This window comes from Furipterus horrens, unplaced genomic scaffold (assembly GCF_987537825.1).
Source record: "Furipterus horrens unplaced genomic scaffold, mFurHor1.1.pri manual_scaffold_1, whole genome shotgun sequence".
NCBI classification, from domain to species: Eukaryota; Metazoa; Chordata; class Mammalia; order Chiroptera; family Furipteridae; genus Furipterus; species Furipterus horrens.
In genome coordinates this window covers 95,717,328-95,730,453 of record NW_028327171.1, presented here as the reverse complement: position 1 = coordinate 95,730,453, position 13,126 = coordinate 95,717,328, and the positions used below count along the sequence as shown (strand labels likewise).

Below are 13,126 nucleotides of genomic sequence, written 5' to 3'. Positions count from 1 at the left end.
AAGGTATAGTAAGGGTGGTGAATGATAGCTATGTACCAGGAAATTCCCTCAGCGACATCCTAAGAAAATGTTGTAAGTTTTCTTGCCATGGGTATTTCACAAATCATGCACAGGCCAAGAATGTTAGTGACTAGAATTAATGTTATATTCTTCCTATTGATGCTGACAGTATTATTTGATGGAGAAAGCCAGGACCAGTAAAATGGTGGTCTGGGAACCCTTTTGCCAAATTTAAATGATACGAATACCAAAACAGATTAGAAATTAACGTGCTTATAAGCAGGAATTTAATGGAATTCTTCTTTGCAAACTACCAGAAGCTTTAAAGGTCACTGCCCTGACTGCTCAAGCAGGACCATTCACAGGGGCCACACTCCCTGTTAATCCTTCAGAGCTCTAATCCTGACCCCTGCGGCCTTGCAAAAAGTCACCAAGAGTCTCGTAGTCTCTCTGTGAGGTTTCTATCTCCACCAGCGCAGCAGTCTTACCCCGGTGGGATGAAGAGAATGTGGAAGCTTTGGGAGAAAAATAAGGACAGAACCCAAACAGTGTGGTCCCTGATTTGCTTAGCTGACATCTCATCCATAGTAGTGGATCCTGAAAGGGTATTAAGGTTAACATATTACTTGGAGCAGTCTCATAGCATAAAAGACTACAGGTCACATAAAAGCTGCATTAGTCATTGAGAAGAACCCTGTAATTTCCAGAAGCAAACACTGTAACTGTACAATTTTGTTGAAATATGCCATCCACTTAAAATTTTTTTGAATAAGAAATTAATAAAGTTTTTGTATCTAAGATCCAGTAGGTTCTAAATAAGGTTATATTTTAAGTGAAGTTATTTTCTGAGCCTGCCATTTCCCTTAGCTGGAAGGGAATGTGCTCCATAATAATACCATTGGCAAAGGCATGCAGAGCCCTTCCAATGCCAGTGTTAACGGCCCTTTTCAAAATGCCCCTCTGTGATACTATGATTTATAATAAGAAGGATTTATTTGGTCTTCAGCTTGTTTCTGGCACAGAGCTCCTAAAACCCTCAGAATTTCCTAAGTGAGGAGAGGGATATAGGTGTCTTTTGTTATGTTAATGAGGTGGCTTTTGGATCTGCCTAAGTTGATGCTTGGTTGCCAGGAGAACTGACCACTTGATTAGAGGTTTGAAACTTTCAATCCCACCCTCCTGACCTCTAGAAGGGGAGAGGGGCTGGAGGTGGAATCAATTGCCTGTGGTCAATGGTTTAATCTAATATATATATAATGAAATCTCCATAAAGACCCAGAAGGACAGGGTTCAGAGAGCTTCCTGGGTGGTGAACACATGGAGATTTGGAGAGAGCGGCACTCTCAAAGAGGGCATGAAAGCTCCTCGCCCTTTCCCCATACTTTGCCCCATGAATCTCTTCCATTCCGCTATCCCTGAGTTATATCATTTTATAATAAGCTGGTAGTCCAGTAATAAATGTTTCTGTGAGTTTTGTGAGACCCTTTAGCAAACAAGTAGAACTCAAGGAGAAGGTAGTTTGACTTTCCATCAATAGTAGGATGGTCAGAAGTAAAGGTGACAACCTGGACTTGCAATTGGCCTCTGGAATGTGGGAAGGGGACAGTCTTGTAGGACTAAGCTCTTAACCTGTGGGAATGACACTATTTGTAGGTAGAGAGTGTCAGAACTGAGTTCAATGTAGTGCACCCAGATTATGTGGGAAAGTTGCTTGGTGGAAACTCCCATCACCACATTGGAAACTGGGTGTGGAATTGTTACCTCCTCACTCCAAGAGGGATGTCCATGCTCCAGCCGTCCTCCGATGCCCACTCTTCTCCACACCGTCCACACACTCCCATAGGCTGGCTCCCTCTGACTTGAAAGCCCTATCCTGTTTTTTCAGTTTAGTAAAAGCCTATCCATTCTTTTTTTATTATTATTTATTTATTTTGTTTTGTTTATTTACTTATTTTTAGAGAGAGGGGAAAGGAGAAAGAGAGGGAGAGAAACATCACTGTGTGGTTGCCTCTCACTTGCGCCCCCAACTGGGGACCTGACGTGCAACCTAGTCATGTGCCCTGACTGGGAATCAAACCAGCGACACTTGGCTCGAAGGTCGAAACTCAATCCACTGAGCCACAGCAGCCAGGGCTTAGCCTATCCATTCTTGATGTTCTTTTGTGTTGATTGAATATATGTATGTACATGTGTATGTGTATATATATACATACATACATATATTCAATAATTTCTAGAAGAAATGTTTGGCACACAGTTGGTTTCAAAAAAAACCAAACAAACAAACAAAAACTATCAATTAGATTGAGTGAATGCCACCAACAGGAAGCTTCTTCCCGCAGCGTGAAGGCAGATGTATTGTCTGTGGTCAGCGTGTGCCACTTTAAAGTACAGATTGAAATGCCCTACCTGTTTCCATGGAAACAGTGGGCTGCAGAGAGAAGCCATTCCCTGGAGATGACAGAAGCTCCGCAGTAGGCAGATCCGATGAAATGGAGGCTGACTTGCCAAGGCCAGCCCCCTTCCTGCGTGTCCGTGCCCCCGATGATGCGGTGGAAGGTGGAGGAACTCCTGCTGCAGCCTTTAGGAGAGGAAGGGTCACGTGACTTAAAGGCAGACTTGGAAGAAAAATAGAATTAAGTAAGGTTTAGTGCTGAGTTTGTAACTGATTAACCAGGTAAGCAATTTGAAATCTGCTTATCTAGATAGGAGGTAATGTATGGGTCTTTTGGGAATGAGCACCAATTAACCAACTCCCTCCCTCCTGAAAGCAGGCTGTGGCACAGTTTCTGCACAATAATGTGAGGAAGGGAAGAGACCTGTTAGCAACAGCTACACTGATATGAACAGCAGCCATGGGTTTACATTGTTAGGTAAAAAGGAAAAGATTAGTTCCAAATGCAACAGAATTGAGGGTGTCTTTAAGGTTGTGCTGATTTGAGAAAAGCATTTGGGAAAGAATTTGTAAGTCCAAGACTAATGAAAACCTATTAAGAAAAACTCGTTAGTTATCAGAGCAATTTTTTTCCAGTGTAAATAGTATTGATAAGGATGTAGAGTGAACATGTTGCCACAGTAGAGGCCACACGAGTAACAATAACATACAGCAGGTTACAGTTCTCAAACCATAGCTAGAACAAAAACGAGCACTTACATTTGCTCTAACATAAAGTGCAATTAACAAAGTCATTCACTGTGTGTCAGTATGCATTTCTTTTCTCATAGTTTTTTAAAAATAATTTAAGAACTTATTCCTTGATTAGAGTTAATAGAAACTGAAGTTCTCATTATAAACATCTGGTGCATTAATGCTTGTTATCAAGAAAGAAGATGGAATCTACTCTAGTGTTTTTAATTCTAAGGAATGATTTCAGATTCAGTTCACTAATATTATTCTCTGAGCCTGATGCAACCTCTGCCAGGGGAATCACACCAAGAAGGGAATGAAAACGAAAAACAGAAGAGGGAATAGAAGAAGTCAGAAGGAATGTATTGCTACTCACTGCAGCCTTCTTCATCACTTCCATCTGGACAATCCACAGTCCCATCACATTTTGCATTTTGTTTCCTAAAGCAAATATCATTGCCACACTTAAAAGTTCTGTTGTTGCATGGAATGCCTAAAAATGGACAAAAGAAGACAGGGTTTTTCCTAGTCAAAAACAGATTTGAGTAAATGACACTGAACTCTGCAAAGGATGGCTTAGGCACAGGCTGGGTATTTGCTGCTCTGGGAAACATGACTGAGGGAGCGAAGCAACCCCCCACTCGCCTGTCCCTTCACCTCAGCAGAGCTTTTGGCAGGCAGGCAGACAGGCAGGATGGCAGGCAGGCACACCTGCTGAGAATCAGTCCCATCAGTGGCTTTAGGCCATGACCTCTCTGCTATTACCTTGTTCTCCAAGAAAATTTTTGAACAAAAATCATTACCATATTCAGTCCTTTTATACCATTAGTGAAAAACAACAACAAAAAATGGGCAGACTATGAATTATAGCACATTTGTTCACAACCCTAGCAGTGTGTGTTTCTACAGGGGCTAGAAAAAAAATGCCATGTCCCATCATGGTTTCTAGCAACTTCTATATCAGGTCTTCAGTATCCTTTAGCCTTGAGCAGCTTTAAAAGCAAGTAAGCAATGAAAATCTTACACACACACACTCCACTCCAGTTAGTGACAGATTGTCCCATTTTGTCCAAGACTGAGAGGATTCCCAGGATACGGGATTTTCAGTACTAAAACTAAAAAAGTCCTGGAAAAACTGAGACAAGTTGATTATCCTAATACCACAGAGGAATTTTGATTCTGATTGAAGACGATTTTATAGGAAAGAACAGCAGAGTGCAGAGGGCCCTTCCTCACTCTGAGTGCAGTTCTGCTCATCCCAGCCATCCTCACAGTCCCTGAAGCCATCGCAGACCAGAGGGCCATGTTGCCTGGAGGAGCTGCCGTTGCAGGCAGGTTTGAGAGCCACTGGAAAGAGAACAGACAGAACGTTCATGAGCCTGAGACTCAGCTTGGACTCTCTGCTGATGAGCAGCACCCCTTTAAAAGTACAAAGGATTAAGATGACAAATAAAATGAAAAGTGTGTTTTCCTCAAAACTGACACATTCATGGAGAAAAGTAAATGTTTACACTTTGGAGTAATTTCTAGAACTTTGAGTTCATCAGATCTGATTTCTTATTTTTGTGTAAATGTGTTAAACTCTGGGGGGTTGTTTATTTAATTACACTTAAATGCATAAGATTTTATTTTAAGAAAAACAAAAATTATAAGCTACTATTTAAATTGAACTTATCTACCTTCCTAAACAAAGTGGGAATATCCTGAGATTGCAGATTTTGCCTTACTCTTTTGTGTACCTCAAGCCTCTGCCCAAATAGTAGGCGCTCATTAAAGGTTTGCTGAATAAATTATGAATGTTAAATCTTAGAGGAAAACAGGCCTGTAGTCTATATGTAAGGAAAACTCTCTTTAAAATGATTTTATCCTGAGATATTCATATCCTGAATTAGGGAATACCAGTATAAATTTATCACAGTTTTTCCAAAGTATTTTCAAAAACTGCCTTTATATTAGTGATAGGCACAGTATATTAGCAGATACTCTTAGAAGGTATGATTTCTTAGCCATTTCTGGTTTTATGAAAGTTACCATTTTTGTTATCTGCTTCTTCCCCCCCCCCCCAGGAATATCTCTCATGAGGGGCAGGGAAAGGACTTGCTGCCCTAAAATAGTTCATCAAGCCTCTAAGAGTCCTTAGTTGACTCCTGGGAATAGCTCTCAAAATGGCATAATAAGAAATAATGGTTACAAAAAAACAGCCCTTATTATAAAGTAACAATAATTACTTTTCTTTGGAGCAAGGAATAATAACAATGTAAAAGAAAAAAAGCAATCTCAATTGCTATAATGGTCAGTATTTGTTTTCTTAATAAATAGAAGACCCCACAGATTCAAAAGGCTATCAACCATAAGTTTAAAAGGTTTTATTCTGTTTTGTCAATTAAAAAAAAAGGTATAGAGTCAAAGATTATTTTTTCATGAATATTATTTTTTCACAAGTAGTTATATTAACTACAATATTCCTTCAAGAGTATAAAAAAGATTAAATAGCTTCACCACCACAATTAGTTGAATTAAATTCTGATCGTTAGGAGAAACTATTACCAATAGTGTCACATGATCCTGTGAACTGTCATCCCATATTGCTCCCTGGAACTGGAGACAGATTCAGAAATGATGCGCAAATAGTAATGAAAAACCAACATAAATGTTTCTGCCCAAAAGAGGAATATCCAATACCCCACCCCTTAGTCATCACCAATGTGATATTGATGTGAACTATACAGATAAAAACTAATAATAATTCTTTTATTCACAGCATACTGAGTTTACTTCTCTGCAGACTAAGATTCTTTCTATATGAAAGAACTGTGTTTTAAAATAAGATTGTTGTAAAAAAATACATACATAAAATAGGATTCTTGTATTTAAGATCGTGTTTGACTAAATTATTAACCACAGATCCTCACTCCCTATTGTATATTATGCACCCTTACCCTTGCCATGACCCCAAACTGTGCAGAATACATTTCCCTGCCCCTTGACTATGGCCTTAGCTGTCTGACTTGCTTTAACTTATGGCGTATGACACAAGGGACGGTGTGCCAATTCCAAGCCCACAACTTAAGAGGAACCAATGATTTTGCTGACCCTTCCTTTGCTTCTGGCACTGCACTGACTATCCCCCTGGGTCAAGGAGGAAAAGAGCCATTAGCAGCAAAGCTGTCCCTAACCTGGGAAGTACCAAACTTGAAGCAGAGCCACACAATGAGCCCAGCCTAGATCAGTCACATCTCAGAAGACCCACAGATGCATGATTCAGAATAAATGATCATTGTAAACCACTGAGTTTGGGGGTAGTTTGTATACAGCTGCAAAGATCCAGGATATGCACCAGGAGCAACAGTGACCCTGACAAGTTATTCATTCATAAGAAAGTTAGCGTAAAGGCTTGATTACCCACCACAGAATAGTTCATCACTTTCATCAAAGCAGTCATTAACTCCATCACACCGCTGGGACTGAGGGACACATAGGCCAGAGGAGCATCTAAAAGATCCAGCAGGGCAGGCTACAGAAAATAAAAAAGTAGAAAATCTTATGTGGGTCCCTAAAAGTCACCAGACCATATTAATAAAGGAATATAGAGTGTTAAGTGATTAAGGAGTTGACAGTATAGCTGTAGTAATAACATAATTTCTCCATCAAATCTAGGTTATAGGAGGTAGTTGAAAAAAAAAAAGAAGCAGAATTTAAGAGAGCAAATAAAACAAATTCACCAGAAACTCTGAGTCAACATTACAGCCAGGTCACGTGTACAGTCAAACTTCTACTACCTCCAACCTTGGCACAGCTCTATGGCTTTATCATAGACACAAAGAAAGTGAAAGCCGGAAGGCGCCTTAGAGAGTCAGGCACAATTAGTGTGCAGTCATTAGACATGTCAGGGAGTTATAAATGGACTCCAGTGTCTGAATCCTCTATGATCATATGCATTATTCTGAGAAGTCTGTGCCTTTCATTATATTTTCAAGTAATCTCTGTCTCAAGATATATGAGTAACCACAGATCTTAGAAATTTGGACCTAGAGTAATTAGTGACTGCGTCTTAGCCAGCCATCTTTTTTTTTTTTTTTCACTGCAGTCGTGCTACAAGTTAAAGATTCCATCTCTGGTCTTGAATTGTGAATACTGGCTTATAGCTACATATAATAGAAACAATATTTATTTCTCCTTCCTCACTGTTGTGGTCTGAATATTCATGCCCCTTTGCCAAATTCATATGCTAAAATCCTAATGCCAGATGTGGTGGTGTTAGGAGGTGGTGCCTTGGGAGGTGATTAGGTCATGAGGGCAGAGCTCTCATAAGTGAGATCAGTACTCTTATAAAAGAGGCCCCGCAGAGCTCTCTAGACCTTTCTGCGATGAGAGGATACAAGAAGATGTCTACAATGCAGAAGAGGGCCCTCATCTGGCCATACTAGCAGCCTGTTCTTGGACTTCCAGCCTCAAGAACTATGACAAATAGATTTCTGTTCACTACGAGCTGCCCGGTCTGTGGTGTTTTGCCACAGCAGCATGAAAACACTAAGACACTGCATTTGTGCAAAGGAGCTGGCACACAGTGGAGAGAATGAGCTGCTGCAAAACAATCATAGTTTGGAAAAAAAGAAACAATTAAAAATAAGATGGAGGCTTAGACTGACACGCTCGGTCTCCCTCTAGAACTAGAAAGGAATACAACTACCTCAAAACAAAAGATAACTAGAAATTCCAGAAAATAAAACTACACGGAAGCCCAACGTACTAAGTTATAAAACAGCAGCGTTCGTCAGACAGGTAGGAGGGGCGAGAAACCAGGCGGCGCTGTTTGCAGTAGCACCAGGAACACGGCAGGAAGAGCAATCCAGGCTGCAGTAGAACCCCAACAGCTCGCGACCCCAACGCTGGGAAAGGCAGCCCCCGCATTGCCTCGGACGGTGAGGCCCAGAAGGCGGGAGGACGGATCCCGGTCTCCCAGCAGAGAATAACGGCAGGAATCCATCTTGGACCCCCGCCCCCACACAAAGCGCCACAGCGCCTCGAAAAAGGTTGCAGATCACCACCGGTCGCCCTGTAGTGATGACAAAGCACCACAGCGTGGCAAAAAAAAGGTAGCAGATCGTCGCCGGTCGCCGGGTTGTGATGAGTACACGGGCTCCGCCCCCTATAGCTTGCCCAAGAAGCAAAGCAAAGCACAAATCTGTCAAAATGAGGCAAACAACTATAAAAATCCCGGTGACGCAGCTCACCAGGCAGCAGATGAAGAATCTGACAGACAAACAAATAAGAAACCTTTCAGAGGTTCAGTTGAGAGCTATAGTTATTAGGTGGCTTACAGAATTAACAAAAGATCTTGAACAAGACAAGAGGACTGAAAGCCACTCATACTGAAAAGAACAAAAACACATATGAGACAAGTGGTGAGGAAATAAAATCCAGAGATCAAATCAACAAACTGGAACATAGAGAAGGAACGAACAACCAGTGTGGAAAGAGGAAACAGAAAGCAAGGAAAGTGATGGGAGGTTCAGAAACCTATGGGACAGCTATAAAAGATCGAACATACAGATTATAGGATCGCTAGAGGGCGAAGAAGAACTAGAAGTTGAAAAATTATGTGAAAAAGTAATGAAGCAGAACTTCCCGAACTTGGGGAAGGAAATAGACTTACAGGTCCAGGAAACACAGAGAGTTCCAGAAAAACTGGACCCAGGGAGAAACACTCCAAGACATATTATAATCAAAATGTCAAAAGTTAAAGATAAAGAGAGAATCTTAAAAGCAGCAAGAGAGAAGAAAAGAATCATGTACAAAGGGGTCCCAATTAGACTATCAGCTGACTTCTCAAGGGAGACCCTGTAGGTAAGAAGGGACTGGCAAGAAATATTCAAAGTAATGAAAATCCAAAACCAACAGCAGCGAATACTCTATCCAGTGAAACTGTCATTCAGAATAGAAGGGCAGAGAAAGTGTTTCCAGGACAAAATAAAACTGAAAGAGTTCATTAGATCCAAACCACTAGTATATGAGATGTTAAAGGAACTGGTTTAGAAAAAGGAGGATCAGAACTATGAACATTAAAATGAAAAGTGCATCACAACAACCAACAACAGAAACTAGGGAATCAAAACAAAGGCAAACTAAAAAGGCAACAAGAGTGGAAAAAGAACTATAGGTATGGGGAACATACTGGAGGGAGGTCAATGAGGGGGGGAAGAGGGAAAGGGAGGGAGATAGTACAGGAATAAAGAAGCATAGTAGGAGGGAATGGAATAGACAGGAAGAGGTTGAGAAGAACTATATGCACAACCAATGGACATGGACTAAAAGGGGGGGACAACTGGAGGGAGGGGTCCACCGGGTGGAGGGGAGCAGAGGGAAGGGAAATCGGGACAATAGTAACAGTATAATCAATAAAATATGTTTAATTGTGTTCGCAGCCACCGTCGCTCTCTAACGCCAGCGCCTCCTTCAGCTCACAGAGCTCCAGCCGAAGGAAAAGGGGGGTAACTAAAGAGGTCTCTCTACCATGGCTCGTACAAAGCAGACTGCCCGCAAATCCACCGGTGGTAAAGCACCGAGGAAGCAACTGGCTACCAAAGCCGCTCGCAAGAGTGCGCCCTCTACTGGAGGGGTGAAGAAACCTCATCGTTACAGGCCCGGTACTGTGGCACTCCGTGAAATTAGACGTTATCAGAAGTCCACTGAACTTCTGATTCCCAAACTTCCCTTCCAGCGTCTGGTGCGAGAAATTGCTCAGGACTTCAAAACAGATCTGCGCTTCCAGAGTGCAGCTATTGGTGCTTTGCAGGACGCAAGTGAAGCCTATCTGGTTGACCTTTTTGAAGACACCAACTTGTGTGCTATCCATGCCAAATGTGTAACAATTATGCCAAAAGACATCCAGGTAGCACGCTGCATACGTGGAGAACGTGCTTAAGAGTCCACTATGATGGGAAACATTTCATTCTTAAAAAAACAAAAAAAATTCTTTTCTTCCTGTTATTGGTAGTTCTGAACGTTAGATATTTTTTTTCCATGGGGTCAAAAGGTACCTAAGTATATGATTGCAAGTGGAAAATAGGGGACAGAAATCAGGTATTGGCAGTTTTTCCATTTTCGTTTGTGTGTGAATTTTTTTAATATAAATGCGGGGACATAAAGCATTAATGCAAGTCAAGATGTTTCAGTGAACAAGTTTCAGCAGTTCAACTTTATAACAATATAAATAAACCTGTTAAATTTTTCTGGACAATGCCAGCATTTGGATTTTTTTTAAACAAGTAAATTTCTTATTGATGGCAACTAAATGCTGTTTGTAGCATTTTTATCATACAGTAGATTCCATCCATTCGCTATACTTTTCTAACTGAGTTGTCCTACATGCAAGTACATGTTTTTAATGTTGTCTGTCTTCTGTGCTGTTCCTGTAAGTTTGCTATTAAAATACATTAAACTATAAAATAAATAAATAAATAAAACATGTTTAAAAAATAATAATAATAAGATGGCTTTCTCTGTACCTGTGTCCTTTCTGGAAATACTAATATTCTCATATTCAAAAGTGTACTATTCTAAATCCAGAAGCAGGTATATTGGAGATTAGAAGAAAAAAAAAAAGGATGTGGTCTAAAAGAGCTTTCTCTCAAGTTTCATCCTCGTGGAGTTCTAAGTGGTTAACCCTGAATTTTTCCCTTTTAAAACACGTCATGAATTTTCTGAGCAAGCCAGTATCTATTCCCTCCAGTTCTGACAACTTTCCTCAAATGTTGGAGTGTCCACTTCCTGGACACTCCCAGCAGTTCTCAGTGTGAAGTTTGACATTCTGAGGACTGTAGCTGAACTCTCCTGACCAACCAGCTCTTCCTATATATCAGAGGCCAAATGAGTCACAACTGTTGGTCTCCGATCCATCAAATGTTGGTGTACATATCATATTTACAAAGAATGATGGCTGGCAAAAATAAATGAAGAAATAGGTTTGTTCTATATTTAAGAAATAATGTGAGATGTTATTTTATATATTTTTTATCCTCACCAGAGGATATTTTTTCATTGGTTTTCGAGAGAGAGGAAGGGAGAGGGGAAAGGAGAGAAACATCAATCGGTTGCCTCCTTTAGGCGCCCCAACCAGGAATCAAACCCACAACCTAGGCATGTGTACTGACTGGGAATCAAACCTGCAACCCTTCAGTTATAGGATGACGCTCCAATCAACTGAGAGCCACACCAGCCAGGGCATGAGATGTTATTTTTCAAATATTTTTATAAGTCAGTAATAAACGATTATATTATTTTTTATAAATTAAACTATAACAGTAATAAATATGTAACTATGTAACTATATTATTTATAATATACTTATTTTACGTTATATATTTATTTGTGTAGTATTTTTTATAAAAACAGCAGAAATAAAGTAGTTTCCATTCCTTTAAATTCTCCAAGTTGAGTTAAAAAGTATTAGCTTCCTTTTACCAGTTTAAGGTTTTCTAAGGAGCTGATCCCAGGCTTACGTTGACTGATGTTGTAACTGCCATATTCCACCAAAAGCGGCTTGTCAGAAAGCCTTGAACTGCACTGCAGCTGAATGTGCACAAGGGGGCTGGGCACTCGGAAAATAGTCTGGTGATCCATGTAGGAGCCACAGTACCTGAGGAGACAAGAGTCGAAGACACCAGCCCTGAGGGTCTTTCAATTGCATTTCTATTGACAATGAACTCACTAATGATTTGGTCATTTGGGCTTTATAAGCATTTCTTTCTTCCTTTTTTTTTTTTTTTATCCTCACCTGCACCAAAGGACTTTTATTTTCTCATTGCTTTTAGAGAGAGGGGAAGGAAGAGAGAGAGAAACATCAATTGATTGCCTCCAGTACAGGCCCAGACCAAGGATCCTACCGGCAGCCTAGGTGTATGCCCTGACGGGAAATCCAACCCGAAACCCTTTTGTTATGGAATGAAGCTCTTATCAACTGAGCCACCACAGCCAGGGCATAAGCATTTCTTATGGTAGAGCTGACAGTTATCATGCTATGCTAAGTGTCTGTGTGAGTAATGCCGACCCGTAGGTGTTCTCCTTTGCTAAATAAAACAAGAGCAGTACTACTGATGATCTGTTACCTCCCCCTTGCTTTCCTCACCAACACAAAATCAGAAGTCCCCACTCTTTTTCTGTGTAAGTCACTGTGTAATATTGCCTGCTTTTGCCTAGCTTTGCCTACAAACCTCTCTACAGAGCAGAATGGAATACATGAGCGCAGGTTGAAAATACACAGAGAATCCCAGCAACACTTAAAGCAAAAGACAACAATATTACTTCAAATTAAAATGAAATCTGATGCACACTTCAGAGCTTGCCCTTGGCAAAATTTCAAAGTAGTAATGTCTATCTGCAATATTTCTCTATCTCAATTTTTCTTACTTGTCATCAACTAGTAAAAAATTACTCCAGTTTGAAATTCTCATTATATGAGCTGTGGTTAGTGAATCATGAAGTCTTATTACACAGGGATCCATGATAAGTTAGGCCTCTGCCCTGTGTAGGTAAGGCTCTTTTCAGGGTGAAACCTACAAGGTCTCAGAAGGAAACAGGAAACACAAAGCTCTGTGGGGAGCCCGGGGTGTCCTCCACTGGAATCTGTGACTGTCAATCACTCCAGGTCCCCAAAGCATTTGGGAATCACTTGTGTTCCAGGATCAGACACTGGCATTCAGTGGCAGGAGCATGCAGGTATCCTATGATGTCAACATTTGAAGCAGGAAAACATTCAAGTATATTTAAGAAAAAATCTTTTGCAGTTGGCTGAAGTTCACGATTTGTGGGCTAATAAACCAGTTCCCCGTATAAGAGGAAACGATAACAGCTGCAGGGGGCCACCTGGCCCGGTGGAGGCCAGTGCCTGAGAGGCACCGGGAAGCCAAGTGAAGCTTTCGAGGCCAGAGCCTACTCTACCTGGTCATCTTGGGATCAGAACACGAACTTATATGTGGAATCTAAAGAACAAAATAAACA

General features: G+C 40.8%; 2 protein-coding genes across 2 annotated transcripts in view; one reads left to right on the top strand and one right to left on the bottom strand.

Annotated features, from left to right (window-relative positions):
• TMPRSS7 (transmembrane serine protease 7) overlaps positions 1-13,126 on the bottom strand; it is a 35,764-nt gene that overhangs the window by 4,203 nt on the left and 18,435 nt on the right. The window contains exons 9-13 of the mRNA XM_090262784.1: positions 11,629-11,765; positions 6,534-6,641; positions 4,364-4,474; positions 3,504-3,620; positions 2,410-2,581 (exon numbers count right to left, since the gene is read on the bottom strand). Of these exons, the coding sequence (XP_090118910.1) occupies positions 2,410-2,581; positions 3,504-3,620; positions 4,364-4,474; positions 6,534-6,641; positions 11,629-11,765 (645 nt within the window). The remainder of the gene's footprint in view (positions 1-2,409; positions 2,582-3,503; positions 3,621-4,363; positions 4,475-6,533; positions 6,642-11,628; positions 11,766-13,126) is intronic.
• On the top strand, positions 9,556-10,563 carry LOC150021521 (histone H3.3A-like). Its single transcript, XM_090262690.1, has one exon. It carries the CDS (start codon positions 9,642-9,644, stop codon positions 10,050-10,052), a length of 411 nt encoding a protein of 136 aa, XP_090118816.1. The 5' UTR covers positions 9,556-9,641; the 3' UTR covers positions 10,053-10,563.

What these genes read in the sequence shown, in the direction of transcription:
- LOC150021521 (XM_090262690.1), top strand. Translation starts at nt 9,642, where the DNA reads ATGGCTCGTACAAAGCAGACTGCCCGCAAATCCACCGGTGGTAAAGCA.